Source organism: Dermacentor variabilis, chromosome 8 (assembly GCF_050947875.1).
Source record: "Dermacentor variabilis isolate Ectoservices chromosome 8, ASM5094787v1, whole genome shotgun sequence".
Classification (NCBI taxonomy): Eukaryota; Metazoa; Arthropoda; class Arachnida; order Ixodida; family Ixodidae; genus Dermacentor; species Dermacentor variabilis.
The window spans coordinates 5877479-5892984 of NC_134575.1; the positions used below are offsets into that span (position 1 = coordinate 5877479).

The 15506-nt window shown below is 46.1% G+C and overlaps 1 protein-coding gene across 11 annotated transcripts in view; it reads right to left on the reverse strand.

Moving 5' to 3' along the window:
* Positions 1–15506, reverse strand: part of LOC142589543 (RNA binding protein fox-1 homolog 1-like) — a 555879-nt gene that overhangs the window by 141144 nt on the left and 399229 nt on the right. For all 11 annotated transcript variants that reach the window (XM_075700978.1, XM_075700980.1, XM_075700986.1 and 8 more), the window contains one exon: positions 2079–2210. In XM_075700978.1, the coding sequence (XP_075557093.1) occupies positions 2079–2210 (132 nt within the window). The remainder of the gene's footprint in view (positions 1–2078; positions 2211–15506) is intronic.

Below are 15506 nucleotides of genomic sequence, written 5' to 3' on the forward strand. Positions count from 1 at the left end.
CCAAGCAGCCAACCAGAGGACTGTTCCACCTCATGACGTCATCAAAGTGGACGTGACCGGTGCAGCAAGACTCAAAACTCATCTAAGTCAACGCGCACGCGCAGGCGCGACTGAGAGGGTAAGGGGAGCAGTTAAAGAAAAGAACACCATCCAGTGAGCTGAGCAAACACGAACTGCATCACGCAGTGACGTCATCTCAAGTCGCCAGGGTTGCGTACTGTGCAGTTTTGCCCGCGATTGCATACCGCGATGTGACAAGGTCCCCCATGAGCGTGACACACGGCAAACTACGTCATAGCCAGGCATGCAGACCACGCATGCGCAAGAGACATGGCCAGAAAGAACCAAACGCATGGCCAACCACTAAGGGGTGAGGAGATGTGAAAAAAAAAGCACATGATTCCTGGAAGCGACGAAGATTACTAAGCTGAAAACACATCACTGCCACTTCGCACTGTGTCGCGTATAAGACATGCCGCTTTCGAACTTTCAAGCACCATCCACGAAAACAAAATATATACGTCGATTTAAACAAGAGGAATTCATATACAGTTGTGAAGATTTTATTCTTAGGCAAAAACACGCACGCCGGATGTTACAAACTTAATGGCACTTTCAATTCAAAAGCGACTGTCTTGTACGTACACAAGCGACCATTTCTCCAAAGAGTGACTATTATGAACGTGCACTCTTCTATCTATCCTGCACAGGCCGCGAAAGACCAACATACCTTGCAGCATTTTGCGCCTGAGAGCCTTTAGAACTTAATACGATAGTGCAAGGTTCCACGATCGATAGACGAACGACAGGGCTCAGAGAGAGAGAGAGAGATACGAGGGGGGTTACAAGCCCGGTGTTGCCGCAAACGCTTTGAAACGCTAATGAGCCTCCTTTTTCGTTTTTTTTTTTTTTTTTTTTTTGAAGTGCTCATGAGCGCTCATGAGCTGTCACAATGCTTGCCGCAAAGGCTTCACCGTCTTTCGTTTTTCGTTAGTTAGCTCTCTTTTGTTCTGCGTCCTGCACCGTTCTTGAAACCGATATTCCATTCATATGTCCCGTGTTGGCTGAGCCATCATTCAGTGTTTTATTGCACCGGTGAAATAATCAGCAATTCACCAATTTCGCCTACGTCGCTCTCGGGCGGCATCCTTCGACGACGAGATCGTGCGTACGTTAACGTCCTCGGCCACCGAAGCGCGACTGTTTTGTTCCGATGATGCTTCTCATAGAGAAGACGCGCAATTTTACAAACCGCCGTGCTATTCAAGCAGCGCAAGTCTTTCGAGGCCTGAGCACTGTCGGTGACGGGCGAAAGAAGGCAGTACAAGAGTACAAGGCAGTAACGGCCAACTCGAAAGCGACCGAGGTGCTGATCTGCATACATAGCCTTGTCCGAATCGCACTAAGGCCGCTCGCAAGACACTTCGAGGCATCAGTCTTGCGATGCGAAGCAAACACGCAGACATAGCGAGCTTTTGAAAATCTACATAGAGAGCCCTGCCAAGTGTCAGGAAAGTGATCTTGAGAGTGATCTAAACCTGGCCGACGGAAGTAACTGAAAGATTGCTTTGGTCGGTGACGTGAACCTCCCCTCTTCCGCCAAAAAGAAATAGAAAAAAAAAACATGTTAATCTTGGTTCACAACACTTTATTTCTGTCACAATTTGACAATCCATAATTTACTTGGCTCACTACCACGCCATTTCTCTTATGTATCCAAAGGCATCAACACATTCCTGCTGCCTACACAATACTTAAAATACTGTGGAAAGAAACATAATATGAGCACAACCTTCCCTATGTGTGGCCCATGGTCTGAGCCACCGCCTATTTCGGGCAAATACTTTCTGACTCGCCCGAAAAGAATTGGCCTAGCAAAAAACAAAGCTTCTGTCTTTTTCTGGGTTTTCAAAACATACGCGCCCCCTTTAACGTACAGCCCTGTGTCTGCCCAAATAACGACCGTGTACGCGACCGTTGGCTGGCCTCTCGCGATCCGGAAAGTTGTATGCAGATCAGCAGACCAACTTTTAAGATAGTCCAGAAGTCGGAAGTAGACGACGTGTCCGGAAGCTCACCGTCTGCTGCTCGACGCCGTTCGAGGTGACGATGGGCAGGGCGAAGGAACCGTCCTTGCCGTCAGCCCGCTCGCCGCCATTCTGGGTCACGTACTGGGGGTAGCTGGACGCCATCTGGGTCTGCACCATGTGCTGCGCACAAAAAGAAGTGGAGAGAAAGACACAATCAGGCACTCCGTTCCTGCTGTTCACGCCACGTGTTTTTGTGTTGCGCTCCGTCCGAGTGAATACGTATATGTGGAAGCGTTCAACAATTCATGAATGAACAGTTCATATTCCGAGCTTTCAATCAATCAATCAATCAATCAATCAATCAATCAATCAATCAATCAATCAATCAATCAATCAATCAATCAATCAATCAATCAATCAATCAATCAAGTCTGGAAAATTCCTTTTTTTTACACACCGCTGGAGAAAACTGCGCGAAACATAAGTCACTGCTGCCTCGGAAACAGTCCTATAGATACATGATCCCTATTTAATGAATATCCTAGCACATACCCACTTCAATCAGGCGAAAGGGATCACTGGCGTAAACTAAATATTATATTTAGTGAACAACATTTTGTGAACTAGATAATTTCGGCTGGTGATGAGTTTCGTACTGGGGAATCGCAGCGTTCAAGCTGAGGTCAGGATTCCTTGAATTTTCTTTGCAATGCGTGTGAAATGAGGCAGAGTATGACACAACACACACCGCCGTTCGACAATCCCAAGAGGCAGAATTGGCTCTCAGTTACGAAATAAAACAACACAGTAGGTGTGAAATCGAACACATCCATAGTAGAATGAAAAGCGTCTCGATGCTTGATCAATACAATTTCGATTATATACATCAAATTACATATAGTTGCACCAACTCGCTTTCCAAGGTCGGCAATGAGAATCGGACACGTTCCACAAGATCGTCATTGGTTCAAAGCACAAACTCTACCCCCGTAGGGTTTACACAGATGCGTAACGGATGTGCCTGCAGCAGCGACTTCGTGCCCGGGTAGTGTGTCACGGTGTCCGCTGCGCAGTCGTCTCGGTGGCCTGCATTCCTCCAGGTGCACACGGCACGGCTCGCAGGCTTCCTCTCCCGTCCACAAGCACGTTTCACAATCGAGGTTTGAGCTTGTACAAGCGTGCACTGGATGAACCGAGAAACCTTATTAAGGGACACCAGCTCCGAGTTGATCGAAGTAGTTCCTTTCCCTGAAAAATTTTACTTGTATAATGAACGTCTAACGTTCTGGAACGACAGCCAACGAACGCGTGTGCACAATAATGCACAAGAGTGCCCACGTGAAAGCCTGGAAAACGAAGTATAAATGCTTTTCGCAGAGAACTGCAACCAGAAAGCCTTGCGTTAGTAAGTTCCTTTTGCACACGGTGCAAATGTGGTTCACACAGTGGTTCCACTGGTTCAAATTGGCACAAGTGTAATCCGGCCTGGTGTTCGGCTTTCTTCAGGGGTAATTCGCTGGGGAAAGGAGCCTGCACCCTACATTCCCGTCGAAACCCTCGCGAGAGAAAAGAAGAAAGGAAAGCACGTGAGCACGGCGAACCAAACAAATGCGCTCTTGCTCATCAATTGTCCATTCAGGTTGAGAGTGACGAACCCACGCTAGCAAGGCGCACATATTACGCGCATTGGAAACGCGGCTTTGTATTCTGGCGCATACTAGCGTTCATTTGGCGAACGTAACTACTGTTATCGCCGAGATTTCGATACAGACCTATGCCTCTTTTCCCAGCTGCTGTATACGTCTTTTTTTTTTTTTTTTTTGATGATTAGACAAGACAGGCAAGATGCTTCGGACGAGATGGCACCAACCACTGAACTGCGAACGCAATTGCTCATCTCAAACAAAGCTTTGCGCGATGACACCTCTCGGAGGCACATATGACAAACAAAAGGCTTCAGATACAAGGCTTCCAGAACGACTGCGAACAATAATTATAACTTGTCATGGCAAGTAAACAAAAAGAAAAGAATAATATTGGGAAGTTGAAATGCTAAGGCGTTGTTCTATATAGGCCCTGTCGGCAAAGAAAAAAGAATGGTCGCGGCTATATTCTTCAGGTGAAATTCTTTTGATTCTGACGATTATGAAGCCAGCATCACGTCAGTTTGGTGTCACCTTTAACCTTCACTGCCTCCCCAAAGATGGCGTCCACGTAGTGCTACGGCAGCGTAAGAATTATAATGTACACAGGCAAAGTTCGCGCCGGCCAAAATGTGGGAAGAGGGCCTGCGGAACAGGGGAGCACGAAATTCAATTTGTGAGCTTTACAGGATTGCTCCTCTTTTTCCACCGTCCACGAGCCTTAGCACTGCCTCAGGGAAAGTACTGACCGAAAAGATTGAATGAACGGAAATAAAAAAGAAAGACATAAGGAACAGGAGAAACGAACGGAAGAAGCAAGAAAGACAGCGGGAGCATAACAAACGACGAAAAGAAGAAAAAAACGCAGGCGAGAAAAACGAAAGAAACGACACGCGAAGCGATAGCAGACGAGGACACTAGCTAGAGCAGAGTAGGAAAACTTTTTCTTCGCTTTCCTCTTGCTTGCTTACATGAAAAAGGATGCGGTATAAGATGAAACGGCAATGCCCTGCGGCGACCAGTAGGTATTTCATTAAAGACTTGTTTTCTACAGTGCTTCATTGGCGGTAGCTGCTTGTCCTCTTTCCCTCACCCCTGGCGTGCTCTCTCCCGTTCTTTCGTTGTCTGTAGCTCAGTCGTGTAGAGTAGCTTGCGGTACAGTCCTTGCTTTTTGCGCGCTCTTCAGCACCTTTAGTGACGGCGGAGGCACAACGGGACGACGAGGACAACGGGATAACGCGGCAGAAGCAATGCGAAAAGAAAAAGAAGAAAAAGAAAACATCACTAGGAGTCGTAGCCACTTTGGCCGCGCGACTTCGATATCGCACGCCGTCCTTCCTCGCAGACGTTTTTCTTTTTTCTGTTCTCTCCGTTCTAGGGTTAACGCTGCGCAGCGCAAAAGGTTACTTCTCCGAAAGACGTGAGAAGGAACGGCATCCCGTCCCCACCCTCTTATCTTTCTCATTCACTTCGCACGTCGAACGATTTTCACCTCTGTTCTACGGGTCTTGGGGGCTGCAAAGATTGTTCATATTGGCTCGTGCGCATTCCGATTCTGTTAGCCGTGTCAGACACTGATAAAGCCCAGCGTCTGTTTGTACATACGTCCCAAAAGAGTGGGTTCCCTCATTTCGAACGTGTCACACGAAAAATACATCGTAATTCAGTGCCCAGGCCTAATTCCCGCGGCGTTTAATAACGAGAGAGAGAGAGAGAGTAAATTAGACGTCGTGCACTCTACGATCAAAAGCGCGCAGTGCTGTTGGGTCTAGCACTCGCGTAAATCACTCGCGTAAGCAACTGTATGCCGTTGCGCTGCACTTACAACCTACAGCCAAAATATGCACGATTATCTTGCCCCACCTTCTGTGCCCACGTCATAGTCTACGGAGCAGCAGGCGCAGTGTGCCGCGTCAGAGGATCGCCAGCCGCTGTCCGAGCAAAAGGAGGCTAGCGGCCGCCACGGACGCTGGAGACGCCAGCGGTCTGCGGACCGGCGAGGCAGGCCGCGACGGCGACGTGCGCAGTTTCGTAATTGACAGCGACCCGTGCCGCCAACCCGCGACAGGCTCACAAAGCGACGCAGGAATTTACTACAGCTTCGGAAATCGGACGGCCTCAGTGACAGATTGCAGGCATGATGCACAGGCTCGCGTGTTTGCACTGCTTGTGTTTGCTTCCCTCGTCTTCCTCCTCAACCGCTACAAACCATTCCCCTGCGTAGGGTAGCGAACAAAACGCGCGTCTCTCTCCCCAATTTTCCTTCCTCTCCCACTTCTACAGACGAATCCGCGTCGTCTGCATTCAGCACAACAGAGCTGCTATTTACTGAGTGTAGTAAACTTCAGGCTGAAAAATACTTTCGACTGCCTTTCGCAAACACAAACTGGGTGCATGTTACAGAATGCTCATAATATAGGCTATGCGCACGCGTTATGCTAATTTCCTATCAGCATTTTATTTTCCCATTCGCACACTTGGGTATTATCGACGGCTGCAGAACTCGCAGCTATCCGTGTTGCTCTGGAGTTTATAGTTCACAAATCATCACATTCATGGTCCATCTTATGTGACTCAAAGGCAGCTCTTCAGTGTCTGATGTCTCCTTTCAACCATGGACCAAATGAGCAACTATTCGCAGACATCCGACTGCTCCACCATCACGCAATCAACAAGGGACACAACATCATCTACCAGTGGATACCGGGACACTGTGGAATTTCAGGAAATGACAGTGCGGATGACGCTGCCCGGTCGGCTCATGACGGTGCCCAGATTATACCCATACCGCTGTCAAGAACAGATGCAGCCACAAGTCTTCGCTCCCTCGCCCGCGAGCTTACGCAGAATCTGTGGAACACCAGTGATTTCACGAACGCACGTCTCCACAAATTGGATCCACGTCTGCAACTCCGCCTACCACCAGGGTTGCCACGAGCGGAAGCAACACTTCTGTGCCGCCTGTGGCTCGGCGTGGCATTCACGAACTCCTATTCATTCCGCATTGGCATGGCCGACAGCCCTACTTGTCACACCTGCGGCTGCGAGGAGACGATTCAACACCTCCTATGTGACTGTCCCCGTTACGCAGTGCGAAGAAAAGTGCTCGTGACCGCTCTCGCAAAACTGGACAATCGCCCCTTTACAGAGGAAAAAGCTCTAGGACATTGGTCCAGACGGGCTTCGGCACTCAAGGCCTTAAGGGCTTTGTTGAAGTTTTTAAGGAACTGCGAATTGTGCGACCGCCTTTGAACGTTGTAGCGCGTAGTTTCGCGTTACTGTGTGAATTTTCTCTTGTTTTCCCATTTTTTCCCTCTTCTTCTTTCTCCTTTTATTCCCTTTACCCCTTTCCCCAGCACAGGGTAGCCAGCCGGTACTTACACTGGCTAACCTCCCTGTCTTTCCTCTCCTTTGTCTCCTCCTCCTCCTCGCAACCAAGTAACAAAACATATGGTATGACCGGCAAAGAGGCGCACACATAGAAGCTGCTTTGCGCAGCCAATCTGGCAGCAAATTCTGCGAAAAGAATGTCGAGCATCTTTCTTGTTCTTTTTTTCTTAAAGGAAACGAACCTAATTTCTGCAGCTTAAGATGGAACGCCTTTGTGCGCCTCTCAGCGTTCAAAGCGTTGCACTGCTTCCATTTAACGCAGCTTCGTCGGCCGCGCGATTGCGGAGGAGTGAGTGGAGGCAGTTCGCGCGGCGGCACTTCATTGGGAAAACCTAATACGATGCTAAGCAGACGCCCACGATAGACCGATTTTGTTTCAACGCTCGTCCCTACCTGGCCCCACTGTGCGCTCGGCTTGTATTTCGTGGCTTTCTAAAGTCCGCGTCGGATGCCTTTTTGTCGCGGCCCGCACTCCTGCCGTTATTTAAAGCGCAAACCGACTGGAAATAATTCTGAAAACCTACATTTCGATTTTCGACGTTCCTTGGATTTCGTTGAAGAGATAAACACTTTAATTTGATAGTCTAGAAGCAATAAAATAACGCAAGACGAAGCAGACAGGACTCTTCTGTTGTAAGTAGGTAGATGTGGAGATAAGGCAGAACAAAATACCGCGGCAACTTCTCTGTGTGTTTTTTTTTATTTATTTTGTGCAGCAGCAGAGAGAAGGACGTAAAAAAATGGCAAGACGGGAAAAAATTCCTAAAACAACATGGATCTCAATAAATAATTGTGGGCACGGCAGCAGCAGACACGGCGACATGCTGAGCAATCCTTTTTGCTTTGCGCTGCAGGTTTTTCTCGGAGCTCTGCTGGTGCCGCATGATTTTCATCAAATGACACGTGGCGACCATTTTCAAGAATTTCATGCTGTACCAGTGACACTGCTCTACGACGGTGCCATCTCAGGACCGAATCATCCAAGGCTATCAGCGACTATACCTCTGACGACATCGGTGACGTCATGTCACATGGCACTTCCAACGACTATAAGAGTACCGCCGGAGCCGTTCTTCGCCAGTGGGCACGGCAGCAGCAGACACGGCGACATGCTGAGCAATCCTTTTTGCTTTGCGCTGCAGGTTTTTCTCGGAGCTCTGCTGGTGCCGCATGATTTTCATCAAATGACACGTGGCGACCATTTTCAAGAATTTCATGCTGTACCAGTGACACTGCTCTACGACGGTGCCATCTCAGGACCGAATCATCCAAGGCTATCAGCGACTATACCTCTGACGACATCGGTGACGTCATGTCACATGGCACTTCCAACGACTATAAGAGTACCGCCGGAGCCGTTCTTCGCCAGTGGGCACGGCAGCAGCAGACACGGCGACATGCTGAGCAATCCTTTTTGCTTTGCGCTGCAGGTTTTTCTCGGAGCTCTGCTGGTGCCGCATGATTTTCATCAAATGACACGTGGCGACCATTTTCAAGAATTTCATGCTGTACCAGTGACACTGCTCTACGACGGTGCCATCTCAGGACCGAATCATCCAAGGCTATCAGCGACTATACCTCTGACGACATCGGTGACGTCATGTCACATGGCACTTCCAACGACTATAAGAGTACCGCCGGAGCCGTTCTTCGCCAGTGGGCACGGCAGCAGCAGACACGGCGACATGCTGAGCAATCCTTTTTGCTTTGCGCTGCAGGTTTTTCTCGGAGCTCTGCTGGTGCCGCATGATTTTCATCAAATGACACGTGGCGACCATTTTCAAGAATTTCATGCTGTACCAGTGACACTGCTCTACGACGGTGCCATCTCAGGACCGAATCATCCAAGGCTATCAGCGACTATACCTCTGACGACATCGGTGACGTCATGTCACATGGCACTTCCAACGACTATAAGAGTACCGCCGGAGCCGTTCTTCGCCAGTGGGCACGGCAGCAGCAGACACGGCGACATGCTGAGCAATCCTTTTTGCTTTGCGCTGCAGGTTAGTGATTTTAAATGCGAACATTGTTACCGAAGTGACGACCGTTTTTTAGTGCTGCTGCCCTGCCCACTGGGTGTTCAGAGCTTTTTGTCTTCTGTTTTTTCATTATCGAAAGATCTGTTGTCTTGCGGCGATATTGAATCAAATCCCGGTCCGACAGAAAAAGAGATGCTAGTGGAAATACTATCTGGCCAGACCAAGATGAATTCAACTATGGAATGCCTGCAGGTATCCCAGAATGAGATACAGGACAAACTTTCCTCTTTAACTAAGCGGATTGATGGTATTGAGAGGCAGTTATCCAGCCTGAAGGTCTTAGCCACGAAGGTACAAGATATGGAAGCCGCAATATCAGAACTTCAGGGGCAGCTTACTTCAGTTAGTAACCAGATGGACGACTTGGAAAACAGAGGCAGAAGAAATAACCTGATCATTTATGGTATAGAGGAAGATAGCATGGAGTCTGGTCAGGAACTGGAAATGAAATTAACCCATGATGTTTTTCAGAAAAAAATTGGTTTAACGGTGAGTGGCGTCGAACGATGCCATAGACTGGGGAAAAAGCAAGCAGGCCGAGTGCGACCAGTTATTCTGAAACTTCTCGACTTTCGTGAAAAAATGTCAATATTACGATCATGCCATAAGCTTAAAGGCTCAGGTATATCGATAGCCGAGGACTATTCAAAGCGAGTTCGGGAGACACGTAAACAACTGTGGAAAAGTTGCGAGAAAGAGAAAGCAGACGGAGCCAAGGTAAAACTAATTTTCGACAAACTAAGCATTGATAACGTCTTATTTGGTTGGGACGAATCAAAGGGTTCTCGCTACAGGCTTAAAAAGAATTCGAACTGACTTTTGACTAAGACATCTCGAACCCTGAAAGTATTAAATGTCAATTGTAGGAGTATACTCAACAAGATCACTCAGTTGGAGGCTCTTCTGGTCTTGCACAACCCAGATGTAGTGGTCTTGACTGAGACTTGGCTTAATGACACCATCTTTGACAGTGAGTTCGTTCCCACTGGCTACAGTTCGTATCGAAAAGACCGTGATGGTAGAGGTGGGGGTGTTTGCATACTTTTTAAATCATCCTTGCGAATTTTTTTAATGCCTGGAATACCCAATGTAGAGTGTATTTTTTGTACAGCTTACCATGCAAATGTTAAATATGTTATTGCAGCAATATACCGATCCCCTAATTCTACCACTGCCGTATTTGACGAGCTTAGGGAATTTTTGTATGCGAATGTAAAACCCGGTAATCGTATTATATTAGCAGGAGATTTTAATTTGCCTAATGTCGACTGGCAAACATTCTCACTTAAAAAGCATGACCCTCTAGGGGAAGCTATGCTGGACATTGCTTTTTCTTTTGACTTATTGCAAATTGTGGAACAAAACACACGAATTCAAGGCAGTTCTCAGTCAATGCTTGACCTTTTTTTTGTCAGCGGATCCATTAGTGCCAAAACGAATTGTGAGATAGTACCTGGCATATCGGATCACGAGGCTGTACTACTCATCGTTAAAGACACCGTGTTAGATAAAAAATCTGAATGTTCATCTTACCGAAATTTCTCTCGAGCCGATGATGTATCAATTATCGATGTACTTTCGCTAAATTTTGACGACTTTTCAAGTAGTATGGAAGACGTAGTGTCGTTGTGGTGCAGGTTTAAAAAAATAGTTAAAGAGTGCATTGATCGCTTTGTGCCGTTGTCGACTAAAAAGAAAAATCGCAATAATCCCTGGATCTCCCGCGAGACATTGAGGCTCCAAAGGAAACTGAAACGTGTAAAGAAACAATTTAAAATCGAAAACAAGCAGTCTGTAAAACAAAAGATCGACGACATTTCTTCTCAGCTCAAAAGTCAAGTGTACGCCGATAAACAACGCTACTATGGTGAATCGCTACCAAGTTTCATAACCACGGCTCCAGAGAAATTTTGGCGTTCTATTTCTCCGACCTCCCAGGAATGTGATTTATTTCATGTTGATGGTAAGGCAGTTCACGAAAGCAAAGAAATAGCAAATGCGTTTAACAAACACTTTAAGTCCGTCTATACAAATGATAATGATGTAATACCACCTTTCGAAATGTGTGTGCCGCCTATACCCGATGTTCAAATAAGCGAACCAGGTATACTCAACATGCTTTTACAATTGAACACTAAAAAATCTTCTGGCCCGGACAACATTCCAAACACATTTTTAAAACGGTATGCAGAATGGACATCAAAGTACTTGCACATTCTGTTCACAAGGTCATTGTGCGAGGGACAAGTACCGAGTGACTGGAGGACAGCCAGAGTGAAGCCAATACATAAAACAGGAAAAAAGCACTGCATTCAAAACTACCGTCCAATTTCTTTAACATCTACAGTATGTAAACTTTTGGAACACATAATCCATAATCATATCTCAGAATTCTTGGAAAACAATAATGTACTAACAAAGCATCAACACGGATTCAGAAAAGGCTACTCTACAATTACTCAACTAGTTTTAACAGTGCACGACTTTGCGAAAGCAATTAACAATGGGAAACAAATAGATGCTATTTTCATGGACTTTTCGAAGGCTTTCGACAGGGTCTCTCACAAAAAACTACTTTACAAATTGAGCAAGATACTGAAAAACTCCAGACTAATTAATTGGCTTACAGCATACCTTGATAGCAGAGAACAATTTGTTGTTTTTAATAATCATGCTTCTGAACGACTTCCGGTAGGCTCTGGTGTTCCGCAGGGCTCGGTCCTTGGACCTCTCTTGTTCCTTTTGTTCATTAATGATATGCTGCATGGTATTCCTGTTATGGCTAAGCTTTATGCAGATGACTGTGTATTGTACTCGGAGATAGACAATGTTACTGACCAGGAGTTGCTGAATGATGCTTTTCGACAAATTGTCGACTGGTGCGCTGCCTGGCAAATGTCAATTAATTTCGAGAAAACAGTTTTTATGTCCATCTCACATAAGAAACATAAACTAACGTTTCCATATGGTATTACTAACATAAATATTTCCGAAGTAACACATTATAAGTATCTAGGACTCTGGATCACAAATGACCTCACTTGGGCTAAGCACCTTGAATATGTAGTATCTAATGCTAACCGCAAGCTTTATTTTTTAAGAAGGGCTTTGAAACTTTCTACTCCCACTGTACGCCTACTCGCATATAAAGCTGTAGTTTTACCGATGCTAGACTATGCATGTGTAATTTGGGACCCTTTTACTAAAACTGGCACTAACAAGATAGAAATGGTGCAAAGAAAAGCAGCTCGTTTCATTTATAACAACTTCGGACGCACTTCAGTGACATACCTCTTAACAAAAGCAAACCTGCCACCATTAATGCAAAGAAATCGTGTATCACGACTAAAATTTCTTTTTCAACTTATTAACGGTCATTATAAGACAGATCTCACGGGAATAATTACTTTTTCATCTGGTTATGCTACTAGACAGCGACATAGCCGAACAATAACCCCATTTAGTACACGTAATAATTGTTTTAAGTATTCCTTCTTTCCTCGAACAATCGTTGAATGGAATCATCTAACCAATGACCAAGTTTTAAAATCATCCCTTTCGGCGTTTGTTTCAAGTATTGAGTAACAATTTGTTTTCTTGCTGTGCCACTGCTATGTTTAAGCTCCGTTAACCTGACTTGTATTGTTTTCGTTGCCTATACTATAGTATTCTTACATATGTATTGTTTCCCACCCTGCTAAAATCCCCAATGGGGATTGCAGTATTGATAAATAATTGACCAACGTTCAAGACCCGACACGAATGCAGCAAGGACTTAAACAGTTTAACATTCGCTGAACGAGTCCTAATTCAGTTGCCATGGATGGCAAAACGCACCGTTCAGTTCGAACAATCCACAGATCACAACATAAACGGCGCTGGTAGCTACAACTATAAAGAACCTCAATTGTCCCGAACGCTATTCGAACCCCGAGTCACCCAGGAAGTCCTCAAAATGGACGATGGCCTCGCACTACAGTTGGCCCGTCGGCCACGATACACTGTTGGCGTATATTGGTTACAGCAAGATAACGCCTGTACATTCTGGCTATTTCATTGGATAATACTTAAATAAGAGTTGTGTGATTAAAGGTTGTTCACTAGACGTGCAGTTTAATGACTCAGCATGCATGTACAGAGTATAACCGCGAAGTGTCTATGAAAACAAGAGGCGCGCGCGAGTGATCCGCACTGTATGGGATTACAACTCTCAGCTCGTAGACTGCACTTGCGCGAAGGAAGAGGTCACGAGGACAGCGTTCACTATGAACCGGAACGCGTACGTGGATACCCCCCTCCCCCATTCTTTCCGCCTCCTGGAGCAGGACGGAAGAGAGAGAGAGAGAGAATGACAAATGAAAGGTAGGGAGGTTAACCAGGACTGAGCCCGGTTGGCTACCCTACACTGGGGAAAGTGAAAGGGGGACGGAAAGATTAAAAGAAGAGAAAGTCCACTGGGGATATCAGTCGATCACTCAGTCCGGATCACAGACGCTGACTCAACCAGGTATCTTTCAAATATCGCAGCAGCGCTTTTGTGGCCTTTTGTAGCTGCGATATGCGAGGCCATGGTCTCAAGATCTTATTCAAGGTGAACGGCTTTCCATCTAGCAGACTGATAGCTGTGCAGAGGTTTTGCCTTTCATCTTCAAAAGATGGGCAGTAGCACAGTAGGTGTTCTATGGTTTCCTCGACACCGCAGGCATTGCACTCGGCGCTATCAGTCATTCCAATAAAAAATGCATATGCATTGGTGAATGCGACGCCCAAACGTAAGCGGCACAGCACTGTTTCCTAATTTCGCGGAAGACCTAGTAACAGCCGCAGTTGCATAGAGGGATCGAGGGAATGCAATCGATGTTGAGTGAATTCAGGTGTGTGCCACTTCTCGAATGTCAAAGAGTGCGCTAGCTTGCCTAAGTGTTGGGCTGCATCGGTCCGCAGCCCAACGGAAAGTTGGGATAGTTGGTACACGCTCATCCCGGTGCAATGGGTCACAGAAAGTAAACGATATAAGAACATGCAGCACACAAGTGCCACAGCAACAGAATGCCACCGGAGAAATGAGACCCTCCGCTTACAGGTTGTGCCCCGTGTACAATGCAGATACTACGAGTCTGCTACTCTAGTCACTGCTGCCCCGTTGTACGGGTTGCGTTTGTGTCCGATTCAGTGCAGGGGTATCCCGTATTTGCCCCTATAGTTGTTGGAACATGTTGTGCAGCCCTTTTTTTTTCAAATATTTTTTTTTACTCTTTAGTTTTCATTGTTGTTATTAGCTTTCACGATTACTTTTTGGTACCCCTGTTGCACGTCGAAATGGCAGTTTAGCAGTAAGCAAAGAACATCGGTCACCCGTCAGGGATGCCTCAAAAACTTCGGTCGCCTACCTCAGTCCTCTAAGTTTTACCGATCCCTTTACTATCGGAAACAAGACTGTCACTACTGCTTTCCTCGCATGAATTTAATAATGCATGGTACAACTTAGTAAACGCTGAAAAAAATTGCGAAAGAGAATGCGATGAAAACTACGGGCGCAAAAGGGTGCTCGCGAGAAACCAAATCATTGGCGGAATTCCTTCGCCGTTATCTCTCAACTGGCGGCTTCGTTCATTGTTTCTTTAGAATATATTTATATTTTTTTCTTTAGTCAGATCTCCACGGTTCATCAAAGGAGAGGCGAAAAACGTGTGAGGAGGTGCAACTCGCCGCCAACCCGTTTCAGCTGCAATGAGCGTCGCTTAGGCGGAAATGCAAATACACGGAGAAAGGAAGCGAGATAAAAGAAAGAAAGCGAGAAAGAAGGAAAGAAAGAAAGAACACCACTACGTATTTCGAGGTTGCTTCCGTCCCTTATTAATTTTCACATCTGTTTTCGCGTACCACGAGTTGCGCAATCTTATTTTATTTGTCTTCCTCCCAAAGGGCGGAGCAAAACTATATTTGAAAGGAGGAGCTATGAGATGCCGTGGACGATCGCCACCTCTCCTAATATAGGAATAAAACAAATGAATTAAACAAATATAAATGAAGGAGAATAATAACAACAGAACGCAGAAGACAGAAGAAAAGAATGAAGAAATATGTTGACTGATGATGACAGATGTTGCAACAAATAAAAACCAAAGGATGCGGTCACGAATTTCCCTCCCGAAAACTTCTCAGTCTGCGAAAGAAGGATTACGGGGCAAGGAACTCGAGAGAGCGACAAACAAAATTTATATAGACGAAATTACAGACAAAAATGCCGCGATTCAAAATCTCAGCCGAGTGTAAGGCGGGGACAGAAAGACAGAAAAGAAGATAACGTTAATGATAAACTGCTGCAAGCAACAATGATTCAGTTAAGGTGAGCGATAACATTATACGCCAAATTAGATGCCGTGACCCTGCAGCGAAGT